The sequence below is a fragment of the Petromyzon marinus genome, chromosome 59 (genome assembly GCF_048934315.1).
Source record: "Petromyzon marinus isolate PM22_M1 ecotype Great Lakes invasive population chromosome 59, UKy_Petmar_22M1.pri1.0, whole genome shotgun sequence".
Classification (NCBI taxonomy): Eukaryota; Metazoa; Chordata; class Hyperoartia; order Petromyzontiformes; family Petromyzontidae; genus Petromyzon; species Petromyzon marinus.
Genome location: NC_133725.1, coordinates 19,110,520 through 19,128,369, shown reverse-complemented (window position 1 = coordinate 19,128,369; position 17,850 = coordinate 19,110,520). Strand labels below are relative to the sequence as shown.

The 17,850-nt window shown below is 49.8% G+C and overlaps 1 protein-coding gene across 3 annotated transcripts; it reads left to right on the top strand.

The window, feature by feature from the left end:
* Positions 1–802: 802 nt before the first annotated feature.
* On the top strand, positions 803–17,123 carry LOC142905923 (U3 small nucleolar ribonucleoprotein IMP4-like). 3 transcript variants are annotated; one of them, XR_012929945.1, is made up of 8 exons: positions 803–981; positions 2,128–2,293; positions 10,533–10,798; positions 11,521–11,582; positions 12,889–13,012; positions 13,532–13,685; positions 14,520–14,565; positions 15,024–17,123. XR_012929945.1 is itself a non-coding variant. In XM_076053160.1 (7 exons), exons 3-5 carry the CDS (start codon positions 11,580–11,582, stop codon positions 13,651–13,653), a joined length of 249 nt encoding a protein of 82 aa, XP_075909275.1. In that variant the 5' UTR covers positions 1,423–2,293; positions 10,533–10,798; positions 11,521–11,579; the 3' UTR covers positions 13,654–13,685; positions 14,520–14,565; positions 15,024–17,123. The 3 variants fall into 3 exon arrangements, 1 of the variants encoding a protein (XP_075909275.1); XR_012929944.1 differs by having other exon boundaries at positions 2,107–2,293; XM_076053160.1 differs by lacking the exon at positions 803–981 and having other exon boundaries at positions 1,423–2,293.
* The last annotated feature ends 727 nt before the right edge of the window (positions 17,124–17,850 follow it).

The following is a 17,850-nucleotide window of genomic DNA, read 5'->3' as shown; positions in this document are numbered from 1 at the left end:
TAATACCACCAATAATACCACCATCACTAACACGACCACCACTAATACCACCAACACCACCATCACTAACACCAGCAACAATACCTCGAACAACCACCACCACTAACACCACCATCACTAACACCAACACCACCATTATTAAGACCACAAACACCACCACTAACACCACCATCACTAACACCACCACCACTAATACCACCAACATTAACACCACCACTCCTCCTCCTGCTAATACAGGACACCAAAGACAACGATCCTCATAGAGCCTTAACAGGCTGTAGGGGCAAGTGCTGTTAGCAAGCAGTACGTATGAAGGCCGGCACGGTAAACGAAGGGGTGGGTGGTTAGCACCACGCCCGACCGCCTTTGTCTCCCCAGTGGCGATGTTTACGCATCGCACCAGGTACTCATTTGAGACCGGGTCACTGCTACACACAGACTCACACAGACCCACACACACGTACACAGACTCACACAGAGACTCACTTAGAGAGACTCACACACAGACTCACATAGAAAGACTCACACCACCACCGCCACCACTCACCCACAGCTCGGTTCCACGCCTAACGGCCAAACTGCCAGGGGAAGCACGTGGCGCGAGACGCGGCGTGGTGTAATAGCCATTAGCTCCTCCCCCTCACCTAAGCTCCTCCCCCATGCTCCCTCTTTCCCCCCCTGCCCCTCCCCCTTCACAACCCCCCCCCCAAGCATCCCCCCCCTCGCGACCCCCCTTGCCCCCCCTGGCAACCCCCGCCAATGCTCCCCCTCAAACCCCCCCCCCTCACGCCCCCATTGCCCACCCCCCTCCCCCCGCTGCTACTTACAGTCAGGCAGGGGGCGAGTGGAGGCGGCGCGCGCTGTGGATTGTGGGTGGCGAGCGGCTGATTTGGTTTCCCGCTCACGGCCACCGTCAGTGGCTCGCGAAAGCTTCTGAAGCGGCGGCTCGCTGGGCCTCCTCTACGTCGACTCAGCCTGAAGGTGAGAACCTCGCGCGGTGTGCACACATCAGCAGTGGCGGCGGTGGTGGGGGGAGACAGAGGAGGAGGCGCCTGGCCCACAGCCGTCACGTCCTAGACGCCTGCTGCGTTCACGGCGCTGCTTCAAGCAGAGCCCGGCCCTGCTGCTGCTGCTGATGAGGCGCTGACGGTGGAAACCGGCCCCAGAGTGGCCCTCGTGTTGAGCCATAGCTGATGAGAGGCACTCCCAGACTGCCGTGTGTTTTTATCCCTGGAGGGACGGGTTTGTTGTGGATGCGAATCGCCTGCTGCTGGAAAAGGCATCCACTAGAGGCCGCTATATAGAGGTATTTGGTCTACTCTTCCACGCTGGTCCGGACGTGTTGGAGCAAAGTGGCCATGCCCACACTTTACCCCACCACACGCAGGGCGTTAGCTCGCTGGATTTGCAATGCAGAGGTGCAGGTTAGATTTCATTCCCACTCACACCCACCGACACTCACTCAGCCACCCACTCAGCCACTCTCTGGGCATCTATGAAAAAGAGCTTCATAGCTCATCGGATTCCTCCAGCAAAAACATACTGATTCTCACCCACCCACTCAGCCATTCACCCACCCACTCTGGCACTCATCCACTCACCAATTCACTCAGCCACCCACTCGGCCACCCACTCAGCCACCCACTCTCTCACCCACTTCGTCACCGGTCACCCACTGCCACCCACCCACTTGGTCACCGGTCACCCACTGCCACCCACCCACTTAGTCACCGGTCACCCACTGCCACCGGTCACTCACTCTGCCACCGGTCACTCACTCTGCCACCCACCCACTCTCTCACCAACCCACCGACTCTCTTGCCAACCCACCGACTCTCTCGCCAACCCATCCACTCACCCACAGGGAGACACAAGGAGACAAGGGGACCCACATGGTGTGAGAGTGTATCAGCATCATTGTGGTTGTTGTGGTGGTTATGTTGGTTGTTATGGTTGTGGTGGTTATGGTTATATTTGTGGCAGTAGTGTTTATACTTGTGGTTATGTAGCTGGTGGTTATGATTATATTTGTGGTTACGGCGATTATGGTCGCAGTGATTGTGATTATATTTGTTGTGGTTATAACCCGCGATGTATTTCGTCGAGGATGGATGCCGCCGCGTGCAGGAGTTGGGCGAGGCGGGAGTGAGCCACCTGAAGCGCCCTCTTCGACGGTGGTGAGCCGCCGGGCGGCCGGGCAGTGAGCAGCTCGGCCGTCGTCGCTTCTCCTCCCCCTTCCGGGGCTGCCAACCCCGGTGGTGTTGAGTCGTCCTCCTCTTCCACTGGAGCCCTGGTACGAGTTTTTCTTCGCGTCTCCATTATAGCGATTCATCTTACTATTTGGCTACTTCTGACGCCAGTTGTAGTGGGTGGAACGGAGAGCGAGACTTCTTACCGAAAGAACCAAAGAGTATGAACTTATATGGTTTATTTAACCTCTTTTTAGTGGTTTGCTATCATTCCCTTTGCACTCATCGTTTTTGTATTGTTTGTTGTTGTGACGTTATGACCCCATGCCCCCTACTGGCACATCTGTGATCAAAGAGCTTTATAGCGCATCGGATTCCTCCAGCACAGAATCAATACCGATTCTTATGATACCGGAATGAACACGTTGGAATCGAATCGCGAACTTTGCTTTAATAGAATAGTTGTGGAATCGATTCTTGTGGAATCTGTTCTCGTGGAATCGAATCATCGATATTAATTACAGAGATTCACCATCGATATTAATTACAGACATTAATCAACGACGTCGCTAGGAGCATCGTGGTGCCGCACTCAGAGTGCAAGCTCGTGGTTTGTTGCTGCTTGCTGCTGCATCTTCGTCTGGGCTCGTGTCTCTTATTCAGCGCGGTTGGCTGCGTACGGTGCGAAAGAAGTTCACGTCTTCTCGCGCGGAGACACGTGCCACATGCCGGCTGATTGTAATTGAAAAACTATAAACTAAACTATTAAGATATATTTTTGTAGTGGTTGAACTTTACACGAACAACTTAGGTCTTTCTTCAACCACTTCTTTATTTTCATCGTTAACACGTTCTCCACACTCCACCGTATTCTGGACACCACGGCTCGCTCGCCGTGCTTCGCCCGTCTCGCTCACCACCTTGGTTCCCAGTATCACGTCGCTTTTCTCCGCACACACACACGTCTTCAACTCTATTCCTACGCTCTCTCCACTGCTGGCTATCCTCCTCAGCTCCTCCGCTATACAGCGTCGTCGTACACAGCGAAACCCAATCTCACTTCTCTGTCTCCGCACACCTCGTCTCCAGCTCCTCTATTACTACGCTCTCTCCACTGCTAACTGCTCCGTCTTCTTCAGCTTCACTACGCTCTCTCCACTGCTAACTGCTCCGTCTTCTTCAGCTTCACTACGCTCTCTCCACTGCTAACTGCTCCGTCTTCTTCAGCTTCGCTATCACTATGCTCAGTGCACTGCTAACTGCTTCGTCTTGCTTCAGCTTCGCTATCACCATGCTCCAACTCTCTTCTAAACTCTGTTTCCGAACTCCACGTCTTCACCGCACAGCTCCCAACTCCAATCTCTTCCTCTCTCTCTTTCTCCCCCCAATTTATCCCCATTCTCATTTTCGTTAAGTAATTGGTCCACGTGCCTCCGCACGCCTCGCATCTTCAACCACCTGCCTTTTTCCAGACACCTCGACACCTCCTCGGCCGCAGCAACAGCACCAACCAATCACAGCCCTTCTGGCTTAATTGGCTCGACCGTTACCTCATCACCACAGCCTCTTCACCTGGCTGTCCTAACACGACCCCACTGTTTCCGCCGTCTCCTCAGGCTGACCCCAGATAAACCCCACACTTCTAGATTTAAAGCTTTCGTGACTGCAAGGATCCATACTGTTTGGTTCTATTCGGTAAAGTCACGTAAAAAACAACAACAAATAAAAAAAATTCACGACGTTTCGGCCACAACACAAGTGGCCTTCATCAGGTGAAGGGACCAGACTGTCTAGAGGACAGCGCTGGAGTGAACACAGCCAAGCTCAGACTGCGACCTTTAAGCTGAGTGAGAGGAAGCAGAGCGCCTTGACAAAGGAATTACCATAAAAATTAGCATTTAATTGGCGGACTTAGCATGATGAGCATTGTACGGGGGGGGGGGGGGGGGCATGTGCAGACCTGCGAGGGGGGGAGGGGGGTTGTTTACATATTGATGGTGTGAAAAGGGAATTTAAGCAGCTGCAAAAGTTTGGGATACCACTACTTGAAAAAATATACTGTACCATTGAAAATTAGTTTAATGTTTGGTTTGATTCAGAACATCTTTCCAATGGTTGCTTAATTTGAAACCATCCTCTCGGTTGAAATTGTGTGTGTTTGTAAATCTGAATTGCCTCGTGAACAAATCTCTGATAAAAACCCGTGGGTTTGCAAAGAACCTTGGTATCGGATAAAATTACATCGTAATCACCCACAGTGTTGTAACAGTGATCAGCTACGACAGAAGATTTCGTTCTGCCGTGTTTCAAATCTGATTTGTGCTCGCGAATTCGGTTAGAGACAAGTCGTTTCGTCTCCCCGATATAGCAGTCACCACAGGTGCAGGTGAATTTGTAAACTCCGGGGTACTGTAAGTCAGGAATGACATCCTTCACGAATCAAACCAAACATTAAACTAATTTTCAACGGTACAGTATATTTTTTCAAGTAGTGGTATCCCAAACTTTCGCAGCTGCTTAAATTCCCTTTTCACACCATCAATATGCAAACTCCCCCCCTCCCCCCTCGCAGGTCTGCACATGCTCCCCCCCTGTACATTGTTCATCATGCTAAGTCCGCCAATTAAATGCAAATTTTTATGCTAATTCCTTCGTCAAGGCGCTCTGCTTCCTCTCACACAGCTTAAAGGTCGCAGTCTGAGCTTGGCTGTGTTCACTCCATCGCTGTCCTCTAGACAGTCTGGTCCCTTCACCTGATGACTTTACCGAATAGAACCAAACAGTATGGATCCTTGCAGTCACGAAAGCTTTAAATCTAGAATTGATAACCTCTACGGGGAGGGCTTTCACCTATCTGTTAGAGCTTTTAACAGACAACGGGACAAGAAGTCACAGCTCATCGAGACGCTGACCTTCCTCAAAAGATGCCGCGATCACAAGGTAATACCCATCGCTTTCACACTCACTTCTGCTGCTGTATCTTCTCCAAATTCTAAACAGATTCTGTTTAAGACCAGCCTATCTTTAATCTCAGAGAGGATAAGGCTACTTCAATTTGAACTCGATACTTTAGACAGGACTCTCCTACAAGCTCATTTAATGTTAACAGAAAAAATGTCACCTTCTGATTGGAATCACGTAGACAACATGACTGCTTCTTCTGCTGATTCACTGTCAGTCAAATGTAAATCTAACCTGATTTCTAAATTCAACCACCTATCAAAGAAGAACCCAGTTCCACATATAACAAAACTAGACGTCAACAAAATCGTCATTAATCAGAGTAGCACCCCGATTTCGGACAATCTGAAAACAGTACTGGCTAGAGGGCTGAATTTTGCTGCCACCCCAAAACACATACCAGTAGATGATATCATCTCTCAGGTCGATATAGCCCTCAAAGGCGTAGGACACATCCAAGCAGACGTTGCGAGAGCTGCAATAGCCACTATTCTTAAGAATGCTAAGAAACCCATTAGTAACATCAGCAAAAATGAACGCTCTGAACTCGTGAATTTAAAAAACAGAAGTGATTTAGTCATCCTCTCAGCCGATAAAGGCAACGCTACTGTAAATATGGCTAAAGATTCATACAACAAAATCCAGAATCTGCTCAACGATGGAAGTTACTCAAAAATCAAAAATGACCCTACTAATAGCCTAGCGATAAAAAACCAACAAGATCATCACAAGTTCGACCTCCCTAATCGACCCAACTAAACGTCCCTCCCTAAAACCTTCTGCTGCAAGACCCCCTAGATTCTATGGTCTTCCCAAGATTCATAAAGAAGGCACCCCACTACGACCCATCGTATCCACGATCAACTCCCCTACCTATAGACTGTCAGATACCTTGCTGCCTTATACTGGCAAGACCGCCTCAGCAGTACTTAACTCAGCACAATTGGTCTCTATGGTCAAAGACGTTGTACTGTCCCCTGACCATATCCTTGTCAGCTTCGATGTGGTCTCTTTGTTCACCAAGGTCCCAGACCTGATACCATTGAAATAATTGAAAATTTGGTCCAATATGGACTAGACCCCGATACACCTGCACTGGTTAGGCACTGCCTCAACGATAACCTACTTTACTTGAATGGCTCCTTCTATAAACAAAATGAGGGTACCCCCATGGGATCCCCCTTGTCACCAGTGATAGCCAATATTTTCATGGAAAAATTTGAATCAGACGCCATCCAGACTTCCACCCTCAGACCTTCCCTGTGGATGAGATATGTAGACGACACTTTCCTCATTTGGCCACATGGCCTCCCGGCTTTGAACCTTTTCCTAGACCACATTAATTCCAGACACCCCGCCATCAAATTCACCATGGAAGTGGAGAAAGATGGCAAGCTGCTATTCTTGGATGTTCTGTTTGAGAGGAGACCTGATGGCTCATTGGGACATTCTGTCTACAGGAAACCCACCCACACAGATTCCTACTTGAAACCTGATTCCCATCACCACCCGATGCAAAATAATTATCTCATCAAGACGTTATACCACAGGGCTCATTGCATTTCGGACCAACACCACCTGACCAGTGAATTAAAACATGTACATCTGACCCTAAAAAGGAATGGATAATCTGACCTGTACCATCCGCCAAGCTGTTTCTCCCTCCATACAGAAACAACCACTTGATACTCCAATCAAAACCATCACACTACCATATCTAGCAGGTGTTACTAAAAAGATCTCCAAAATTCTAAGCAAACACAAGATCCTGGTCCGGTTCAATACAGTACACAAAATCCGTGACCTGATCCCTTCCAATTCTTCGACCACATCAATTCCATACACCCAGCCATCAGATTTACCATGGAAGTCGAAATAGATGGCAAGATACCTTTTTTGGATGTCCTAATTAAATAGAGACCTGATGGTTCAATGAGCCACTCTGTCTACAGGAAAGCTACCCATACGGATGCTTATCTGAAACCGGATTCCCACCACCATCCATCACAGAAGAATTCTCTCATCAAGACTCTGTATCATAGAGCCCAATGCATATCCGACCAGGAACACATACGCAGTGAACTCAAGCACGTACACCAAGCTCTTAGGGCTAATGGTTACTCCGACTATACAATCCGCAAAGCTATCACTCAAACCATGAAGAAGAACCCTCTTGAGGAGCCTTTCAAAACCATCACTTTACCCTACATTGCTGGGATCACAAAAAAGATCTCCAAAATCTTGAATAAACACAAGATCCAGGTCCGTTTCAACACATTACATAAAATCCGTGATCTGGTTCCGTCTGTAAAAGATGTGATTCCGGACATACAATACCCTGGTGTCTACAAACTAAGTTGCCTCTGTGGTAGTAGTTACATTGGAGAAACCAAACGCCATGTCTCGGACCGCATTCGTGAACATAAAGCAGACCTTAAACACGGTAGGACCAACACCTCGGCCGTAGCAGATCATTGTTCTAATTCAGTAGGCTCACATGCCATTGACTTTTCCAAGACGGAGGTTCTTTGTAAGCCATCTGGCTTCCATGAGAGATTCGTTCATGAGGCTATCCACATATACAAGCACAGAGACAATTTCAACCGAGAAGATGGATTCTATCTTAGCAATCATTGGAAAGATTTGATAAATCATTTCAGTTCTTGAGTGATTGTTCACGCTTACAGTGGCTTTCAGACAGCATACATTATAAAAAAATTTGTCTCCCCCCTCCTCTTTAAAAAAAAAAATAGATGGACTAGTCCTGGGCAAACTGCCAATCGCTGCGCGTGACGCCAACGTTTTTTATAAATAAATAAATGTACCGTTTTAAAAATAAATTTATGCAAACCGACACACCTGATGATGACCGTTTGAGTTATGGTCAAAACGTCGTGAGAATTTTTTATTGTTTTATATATTTTGTTATTTTGTTGTTTCTCTTCAACGTGACTTTACCGAAAAAACTAAGAATACTGATCCCTTCCGTGAAGGATGTCATTCCTGACTTACGGTACCCCGGAGTTTACAAATTGACCTGCACCTGTGGTGACTGTTATATCGGGGAGACGAAACGACATGTCTCTGACCGAATTCGCGAGCACAAATCAGATTTGAAACACGGCAGAACGAATTCTTCTGCCGTAGCTGATCACTGTTACAACACTGTGGGTGATCACGATATAATGTTCTCCGATACCAAGGTTCTTTGCAAACCCACGGGTTTTTATCAGACATTTGTTAACGAGGCAATTCAGATTTACAAATACAGACACAATTTCAACTGAGAGGATGGTTTCAAATTAAGCAACCATTGGAAAGATCTTCTGAATCAACCCAAACATTAAACTAATTTTCAATGGTACAGTATATTTTTTCAAGTAGTGGTATCCCAAACTTTCGCAGCTGCTTAAATTCCTTTTCACACCATCAATATGTAAACTCCTCCCCTCGCAGGTCTTCACATGCTCCCCCCCTGTACATTATTCATCATGCTAAGTCCGCCAATTAAATGCAAATTTTTATGCTAATTCCTTTGTCAAGGTGTTCTGCTTCCTCTCACACAGCTTAAAGGTCGCAGTCTGAGCTTGGCTGTGTTCACTCCAGCGCTGTCCTCTAGACAGTCTGGTCCCTTCACCTGATGAAGGCCACTTGTGTTGTAGCCGAAACGTCGTGATTTTTTTCATTTTTTGTTGTTTTTTACGTGACTTTACCAAATAGAACCAAACAGTATAAACCCCACACTGGCCGTGTGATCAATACAATCACGCAGTTTCCCCAGCACACCTTCCTACTCCACTACATCTTTACCAGGTAAGTCCCCACTGAGCTATGTAGCTTTCTTTTTTTCAGAAGCCACCTGGCCATCACAAATGATAGCCCAAGGGTGATTGTTACATTGGGGAAACGAAACGATATATCTTGAACCGTGTCCGTGAGCACAAGGCAGATCTGAAACATGGCAGAACCAATACCTCTGCCATAGCTGACCATTGTTATAACGCTGTGGGCTCGCATGATATTGTTTTTTTCCGAGACCAAGGTGCTCTGCAAACCTTCGGGCTACTAGCAAAGGTTTGTTCATGAAGCCATCCAGATGTATAAACACAAACATATCTTCAACCGAGAAAATTGATTCAAATTGAGCAATCATTGGAAAGATGTTATTAACCAGGTAAAACATTAACTGCTTCATGGTGTTGCCTTCACTTTCCGCATCTCCAATTTCTTCAGCTTCCCACTCCCCTCCCCATACCCCCCCCCCCCTCTATCTCTCCTCCCTGGCTCCTCCCCCCTTCTCTTACCTATATAGTCTCTTGCTTACAGCAGCTCTTTTGCCCACTTCAGCAATTGTTTCTTGCTGTGGTTTGTCCCACCTGATGATGGACGCTTGTGTTGTGCCCGAAGCATCGTGATTTAATTTATTTTATATTTTATGCCTATGTGACTTTACCGAAAGAACCAAAGAGTATAGCCCAAGGGAGTTTGTGTAGGTGGGAGCGGTGGTGTAGCACAGTAGGGGGCACAGGTGGTGCATCGGCCAGTCATCTCAGTCAAGCAACCAATGGCAACCTGGGTCTGTCTGTCTGTGACCTCCTGCTGCCAGCGGGCGTTCGACGCTTCATGTGGCCTTAACCTGCACGTAGCCTGGCACGAGCGCCGTGGTGACATCACCACTTCGTGGCGAATGGCGGTTGTTGTTTATGGTCGTCTCACGGTTAGCGCTACGCTGCACTACGAACCCAGCGACCCGAGTTCAATTCCCGCTCACGGCCAACACTGGTGACGATTCCGTTCCTGGGCCTCCCCTTGGTCGACTCAGCCTCAAATGAGTACCTGGTGCATTGTGTAAACATCGCCACTGGGGAGATAAAGGCGGACGGATGTGGTGCTGGCCACACACCCCCCTTCGTGTATCAAAGGTGCTGCTCGTTAACAGCACTTGCACCCGACAGTCCTGTCGAAGGCTACATGGGGGATCTTTGTCTTTGTTTGGTGGTGCAGCTGAGCAGGCGCAACTGCACAGCGAGTACCTCTACCGCAAGGCGCACGAGGCCAAGAAGGTCCTCGTAGAGGAGAAGGCGCGGCTCAAGAGGGCGCTCGATGATAACGGGCAGCGAGAAGGATCTAGAGATGGGCTCACGACGACAAGACGGATGAGAGACAGCGAGACAGACTAGAGACGGATCTAGAGACAATGAGACACGCAAGATGGACTAAGATGGGACAAGACGGTCTGACAATACAGGCGAGAAGAAAACCGCGCTTGGAAAGTGTTTCCGAATGAATCCATGCGTGCGCATGATTTTCCTTGTTAATTCTCCTCCGCCCGACCCACACCCATTGCCCCCCCTCCCCCGTCCCCTGACGTCGTCACCGTAGAAAACCTGGTGCTGCCTATGGACCTGCGGTGGGAGGCGCTTGAACTCCAGAAGGCCGTGGAGTTCGACCAGGGAGGGGAGGGTGATCTCACATCCCTCACCATCACGTCTCCTCGCATCTCTCTCTCTCTTCCTTCCTGCGAGACTCTCGAGGCAGGGGGATAAGCGTCGCGCGTCTCCGCCCGCTAGACACGCCGAGTCGGCGCGCATCCACGGCTCGCCGTCGGTCCTTCCTGCCAAGCGGTGGCACCGTGTTTTGCCGCAGAGGTTCGCGGTTCGAGAACGGCGGGCCCTCAACCCCCCCCCCCCACCGGTTTAATGGGTTTAATGCCGCAGTTGCGTTGACCGTAAATACTGCACGGCGATTGCTTCCCAAGTGGACTTTGAAAAATCCCGTGGCGTGAACGTGGAAAAGAGTCCGCCGTGTGTGTGTGGTGGCTGGCGTAAATTTTGGTGGAATGTCAAATGAAGGCCGTGGTCACCACATAACGTGTACTTCTGGAGCGGTCTTCCTTCTGGAGCAGCCTTCCTTACAATATTAGGAAGCCATTGGAGCTTTGCACTTTTAAATCATCGACTAGATTGACAAACTCATTTCTTGAGAACTGCTTTTTGTGGTTAGTTTGTCACACTTCCGATTACCACGGTTGGCTATGTGCTGTAACAAAGAGGTTTAACATGCACTGACCCACTCATTCACTCACTCATCATCTTACTCAATTTACCCACTCAACCGCCATATCAATCACCCACTCTTGCAATTGGGACTCTTCCAGGTCTCATTAGTGCTCAGCTGGCTACACAAAATCAACGCGATCACTGCAGAGTGATATTCTAAAACATTCCTGGTCGCTCCTTCCATCCACCCACACACACACCTTCACTCACCCGCACGGGGAAGTATGACAAATGATCACCTACCCTCTCTGTCCCCCCTGCCCCATCTACCCCCTCTCTCTATCCACACCCCCCCCCCCCCGTGTCAGTAGGAGTGAGCAGCCACATGGATGACGAGTACCGCTGAGCCGGCGTGAAGGACCCACACATCATGGTGACGACCTCTCGCGACCCCGGCTCCCTCCTCAAGCAGTTCATCAAGATGCGGGCACGGGGTCACAGGGGCTACAGGGTTTGGGGTCACATGAGGGATGTGGGTCCCCGTGTATTGCGTGTGTACAAACGCGCAAAGACAGAGGTCCCCCATATAGCCTTAACAGGCTCTTGGGGCAGGTGCTGTTTGCGAGGGTTTGGGTGGCCAGCATCACGACTGGCCGCCTTTATCTCTCTAGTGATGATGTTTACACACAGCACTAGGTACTCATTTGAGGCTGAGTCGATCTAGGGGAGGCCCAGGACCAGTTCAGATAATCGCCACTGGTGTTGGCTATAAACAGAAATCAACCTCGGGTTACCAGGTTTGTGGGGCAGCATGCTAACTGCTAAATTATCGCACACACACACATGTTCTCTATCGGCTTTAGAATCAGTTCCTTGCACCTCACACGAGCCGTGTCGACCAATCATCGGGCTTGTGCAGTGTGAGACAACTCGCATCCGTTGAGTTAACCTGAAGAAATCTAGTTATTGGTGAAAGGTGGAGGCTGTGTGGGGAGGTGGGGGGTCGTCAGTGGTGGAGCGTTGGAGACTTTGGTTTGGTGCATGCAGCTTTTGTCAACTTCATTCCTCGCGATTCAGTCCGCCTTTATCCTATGATCGATCCTTTCCATTGATTGAAAAATGTATCTACTGTAGCACTGTACGCACGGTCGGTGGTCACGGGAAAGATGTACCATTGGGGGCGCCACTGTGGCGAGATGTTAACTACCTCACGTGGTATACAGGAGAGCGTAGGTTCAATCCTGACCCTGATGCCTGCTGTATATTTGGAGCTGCGTGTCTCTCTTTTTGACGAGTCGCGTGGATTTCTGTCCAGGTCTTCCTGTTTTTCCCTCCGCATTTAGAATCAACGTCCGTTTAAGAGTATTTGGCTGCTATAAATTTCCACATGACGATAAGCCACTTAGTTGAGCTATGATTTGTGGCCAGGTCGCTTCTGGAAAAGAGCTGCATAGCTCAGTGGGCCTTACCTGGTAAAATAAAAATAGTAAAGTTTTTCCAATGGCGCATCCCAGTTGTGCCAACACGGGGTTTGGCGACCGCGTATACCGGTACGGCTCGGCTTCCGCAATGGAAAAAACAAACAACACAACCCGAGTCGGATGCAGTGGGGGGGCGGGGAGATGGGGGGGGCGAAAGCAGCGTGGCCGGGACGGACGCCGGTGGGAAGAGCGGACTCGGCGTGTGACCGCTTGCTGTCATGTTACCACACCACCACCACCCTCCCACCACCACCGCAGGAGATGAAGCTGATCCTGCCGAACGCTCAGCCGATGAACCGCGGAGGCCACAAGCTGGAGGCGCTGGTGCGGGCGTGCTGCGCCAACACCGTCACCGACTTCATCATCCTGCATGAGCACCGCGGTATGCCAGGCACGCGCACGCACCGCAGTCGACAAAGCTCCTCCGTGTAGCCTTTAACAGGCTGTCAGGGCAAGTGCTGTTTGTCGAGTGACCTACGAAGGCAGGCAGAGCACACAGCGGGGTGGGTGGTGTGGTCATTACCGCATCTGGCCCCTTTTGTCTCCCCACTGTCGATGCTTGGACACACCGGAAATCGAAGTCAGGTCACCGGATTTGTAGTGTAATGAGATATCCACTCCGCTCCCGCTCCCCGGTGTGATGCATGGTGTGACGTGTGTGATGCGGTGCAACAGACGGGGGATGGAGGTGTATTTAACTGTGTGTACGATGTGCGGTGTGTAGTATGATGCTGCAGACGGGGGATTGCGGTGTCTTAACTGTCTGTGCAGTGTTATGTGGTGTGATGCCGCAGATGGTATGGCAGTGTGTCTAACTCTCCAGTACACTGTCTGTGTGACACCTGTGGTGTGTCTAACTCTCCGGCGTGCTGTCCATGTGACACGTGGTACGATGCCACAGACGGGATAGTGATGTGCCACCTGCCGCTGGGCCCCACGGCGTACTTGACGCTGTCTAGCGTGGTGATGCGGCACGACATCCGGACGTGGACACGATGTCCAAGGCATTGCCATACCTCGTGATGCACAACTTCACGTCACGAATCGGAAAGAGGGTGCGTGCGGGCACCGTGCCAGTCTCACCCACATCTTCCTCGCCAATCCCCCAAGCACAAGATCCCTCGTATAGCCTATAACCCTTTCTCATTTCCATGATGTACATATACGTCATCGAAACGGAACCGTAAGAAAAACTCAAGTATGTCTTCTGAACCCTGAAGACATACCGAGGCTCCCATAAGGCCATGCGGGAGGGCGTGTGACATAGTTTTGTTCCATACAGTGCCGGTCGTGTCACTATGGTTCTCTGCGGTGAGGGCAATGTATTTTTAAAACAGCAGAGCTACACCTCTATAAATAAAATAAACGCCGAGCCGCTCGCGCGTACCGAGATTCAGCGGTGAACGTGACACCTACCACCCGGCAATTTGCAGATGTCTCGGAATGGGAAAGAGTGAGCAGACTTTTGGGCCAGGTACTGTGTGTCCGCCTGTATATTCGGAGTTTGCATGTTCTCCTCCTGGTCACTTTGATTTTTCTCCGGGTCCTCCGGGTTTTTCCCTACACATTTAGAAACTTGAATTTCGAGTATTTGGCTGCTAAACATTTTTTTGTGAAAAAGAGCTACATAGCTCAGTGGTAAAATAAAAATAGTTTCGTTTTACTTTAGTTTTTGAGTAACGGGACAGAGTTTTTATTTAACGCCATCTCTGAAGCTGAAGGCGCGTAATGTTGTTCATTTGTTAATGCATCCGCTGTATTAAACAGGGCGGCCGCTGGCCTCTAACTGGCAAACGTCTGCGAGGACGCTTAATGAGAGTCCAGCGCCGTCCGTGTGACTTGCCGCGACCCCTCCCGTGACTTCTGTGCCCCCCCCCCCCTCCCAACAGGCACAACGTCTACAAGCGCGATGGCAAGGACATCGAGTTGAAGGAGGTGGGACCGTGATTCGAGATGGAGCGCAAGTCTGCCTGACACATTGTTACTCGTCTCCACTTTACACCCCTGCAGAGGCGGTGGAAATTCCACATTCCTTGTGGACTTCCCTACGAAGTGGTTGTAAATTTTATCGACCCCTGAGAGGATGATGGGCTGAATGTAAGAGTCTAGCCTCGGGCTAGGTGGCCCGCGGGTGACTTGTAGAGCGGATCGGAACTTGAGTCGGTGGGGTCGCTGCTCTGGTCGCATTCGCTGTACCGTGACCCGACTCGCATTCCCCCACCCCGGATGCGATGTGTAAATTCAAAGATGATCGGACGTAATGCTGGCCACCCACACCCACCCCTTGGTGTGCCGTGCTGGCTTTCCTACATGCTAACACACGAACAGCGCTTTTCCCACGCCGTCTGTTAAAGGCTGCATGGGGGGGATCTTTGCTTTTGTGTGTCGCGCAGTCTACGAGATTAAACTGGGCACGCTGGACAACGCGGCCACCGCCGAGGTGGAGTGGCCTTGGCGACCGTACATGAACACGGTGAAGAAGAGGAAGTTCCTGAGCGTGGAGTGAGGGAGTGGGGCGACTTCCCCCCCCCCCCACGGGCCTGGGGGGAGGGGCATTGGGGGGGGGTTTGTCCCTGCAAAGCCGGAGTTGGAGTCGAACCTCGCGGCGCTCTCCGCCGAGGCTCGAGACGTTGAGGAGAGGTCGCCGCGTGGATAGGGCACTGCGTGAATCGCTGTTCCAACCCTCGTCACACACGCGCATCATACGCGCCACACACACATTGCGGATGTACATTTATCAAACACAAACATGCACATCGTCGCATGCGTCGCACACAGAAGCACACAATTGCACAAAAAGACAAAGGTACTCCGTATCGCCGTTAACAGATTGCTGGGGCAAGTGCTGTTAACGGGTAGCACCTATGATGGCCGGCATGGCACAGAAGTGGTTTTGTGGCCAGCCCCACGTCTGGCTGCCTTTGTCCTCCCCAGTTTTGCGATGTTATACACACCCCACACCACGTACTCAGATGGCTGAGTTCGTAGTGCGCTAACTGCTGCACCACCGCTCCCCAAACGGTGTACATACACGCGTACACAAAACGAAACATTAACATTTATTTAAGTAACAAAAAAGAAAATACCAAGTCAGGCAGATGGAGAAAGTGGCGTGTCGCCGTGCACAGCACCGCTCTCGTAGCTACTCACCTAGGGTGGGAGCTCTTGGCTTCAATGCCACCCGGGATGTTTAGATGTGAAAACCTGCCATAAATAATATTTTTGGGAAGTCACAAGCGCCTTAAGTTGCATCTCATCTCGACCATTTTAATGGGCACCCCCCCCCCCCCTGTAGCTGTCCCCCTGTGGCACAAAATAAACTAACAAAACTAATCTCTTTTTATTTTACCAGGTAAGGCCCACTCAGCTGTATAGCTCTCTTTCAGGAACGACCGGGCCACAAATGAAAGCGCTATAAAGTGGCTTGTCACGCAGAAATATATAGCAGCCAAATACTTTTAAACGCATGTTTCTAAATGTGGAGGGAAAAACCGAAGGACCCAGAGAAAAATCCACGCGGTCACGGGGAGAACATGCAAACTCCAGATATACAGGCGTCGGGATTTAACCCACGACCTCTATACCAGGCGAGGCCCCAAGGTGAATCAGCACTTGGCCTGCGAGCGGGTATTATTAGTCTGTCAGTAGGGGGTAATGATTCCGGATTTCGGTCTCAATTGAAACTGAAATCTGGAACACTTTTGTCATATTTTGCTCGTATAAGTGTGTTCATAAAATACAAGTTTGGTCATTGAGAGAGTTATAAATGTCCTATACGCATTTCATGTTTATTGTGTTTATTGTATTTAATGTGTGAAGAAAATACAATTTTGTATATGCTACAGTATGTTTCACACGTTATTCAGTGACACTGCATATGATGGGCAATGTTTGGGGCAATCGGCCTTCAACATGGAAAATACATAGAGGCCACATGACCCGTGGCCACCGCCACTTCAACCGTGGCCCCACCACTTCAACCGTGGCCCCATTGGCACGTTGATGTGTGGCTCTGCCTTCACCTGTGGTGAGAATGAGACCAGAAAAATTACAGGAGGCCGACTCCATATGAGTCCGTCACGCTCTGGATCTCACTAATGGGACGTCGGATGAAAATAAAACATGGAAGCGACAGGTTTCTTCTCTGGCGAGGACATTCCCACAAGATTGCCACCTTTCCCAATTAATGGAATTTGCCCCAACATCACCCTGATCCAAACCAGCGGGAGCTGAAATCTTCCAGAAGGTTCAGGATTTATTGGTACAATCGTTCGGAAGTTGGTGTCCGCATGGACTTGCATTTAAATCCCCCGGTCCGCTTGACGTCTTTTAAACAATACCTGTGGTCGGGTCCGCTCCCCCACCTTTCTATCCCCTGCTTTTTTTTTTATAACCGGTGTAGTATATGTTGACGGTGTGTGCGTGTATCACAACGCGATGTAACCGGGCCCTCGAATTGCCTCAAGAAATGAATAAACAACACCTGTCGTTTTGCTGTTGTGATGTCACCACGAGGCGCCGAATGACGGTGGGACGGCGTCGTCGCACTCGTCGAGTGGACAAGGGCTCCGTGAAATGACGGTGCGGATTGCGCCAAGCGTATAGAGGTCGCCGATTGCACGCCGCTGTGGCTCAAACACTCGTGGGTCCACCTCAAAGTTCCTGTGCCCATTTGAACCTCATTGCCTGCGATGATGCTGCTGCTGCCATGGAAGAACACACGTGGCGCCCTCTTGTCTCTCCATGTTGTCTTTCACGTCCCATCGCAGTTTTCAGGTCACTTGATGTTTACAGCCTCCGGTAAGGAGGCAGTGAGGTTCAGCCGCTCCATTTTTCTTCCTTTAGTGCACAGTACCGTACACTGATACGGGCACAGTACAACACCGTAGCTTTATTGATTGTTCAACAAAAAAGACCATCCCTCGCCCAATCTAGTTACCTATACGGTGTAATATATGGCGAGACATTTGTTAACGTAAAAAAAATGGAACTGTAATGCTGAAAATTATACTCCATGAAACTCGGGGTTTTATGGAGTATCTGAGGGCTTCTCAACGCTTCATGACTCGCCCCCACTGATGCCCTCTTCTCCCCACTACTACTGACGATTGTATGTAGGGTGTGTAGGCATTTACTTCCGACTGTTGTATGTAGGGTGGTGGTGGTGGTGGGAGTAAATGAGATTTAAAACTGGGTGCTTAACTTGAACTCACCACCACT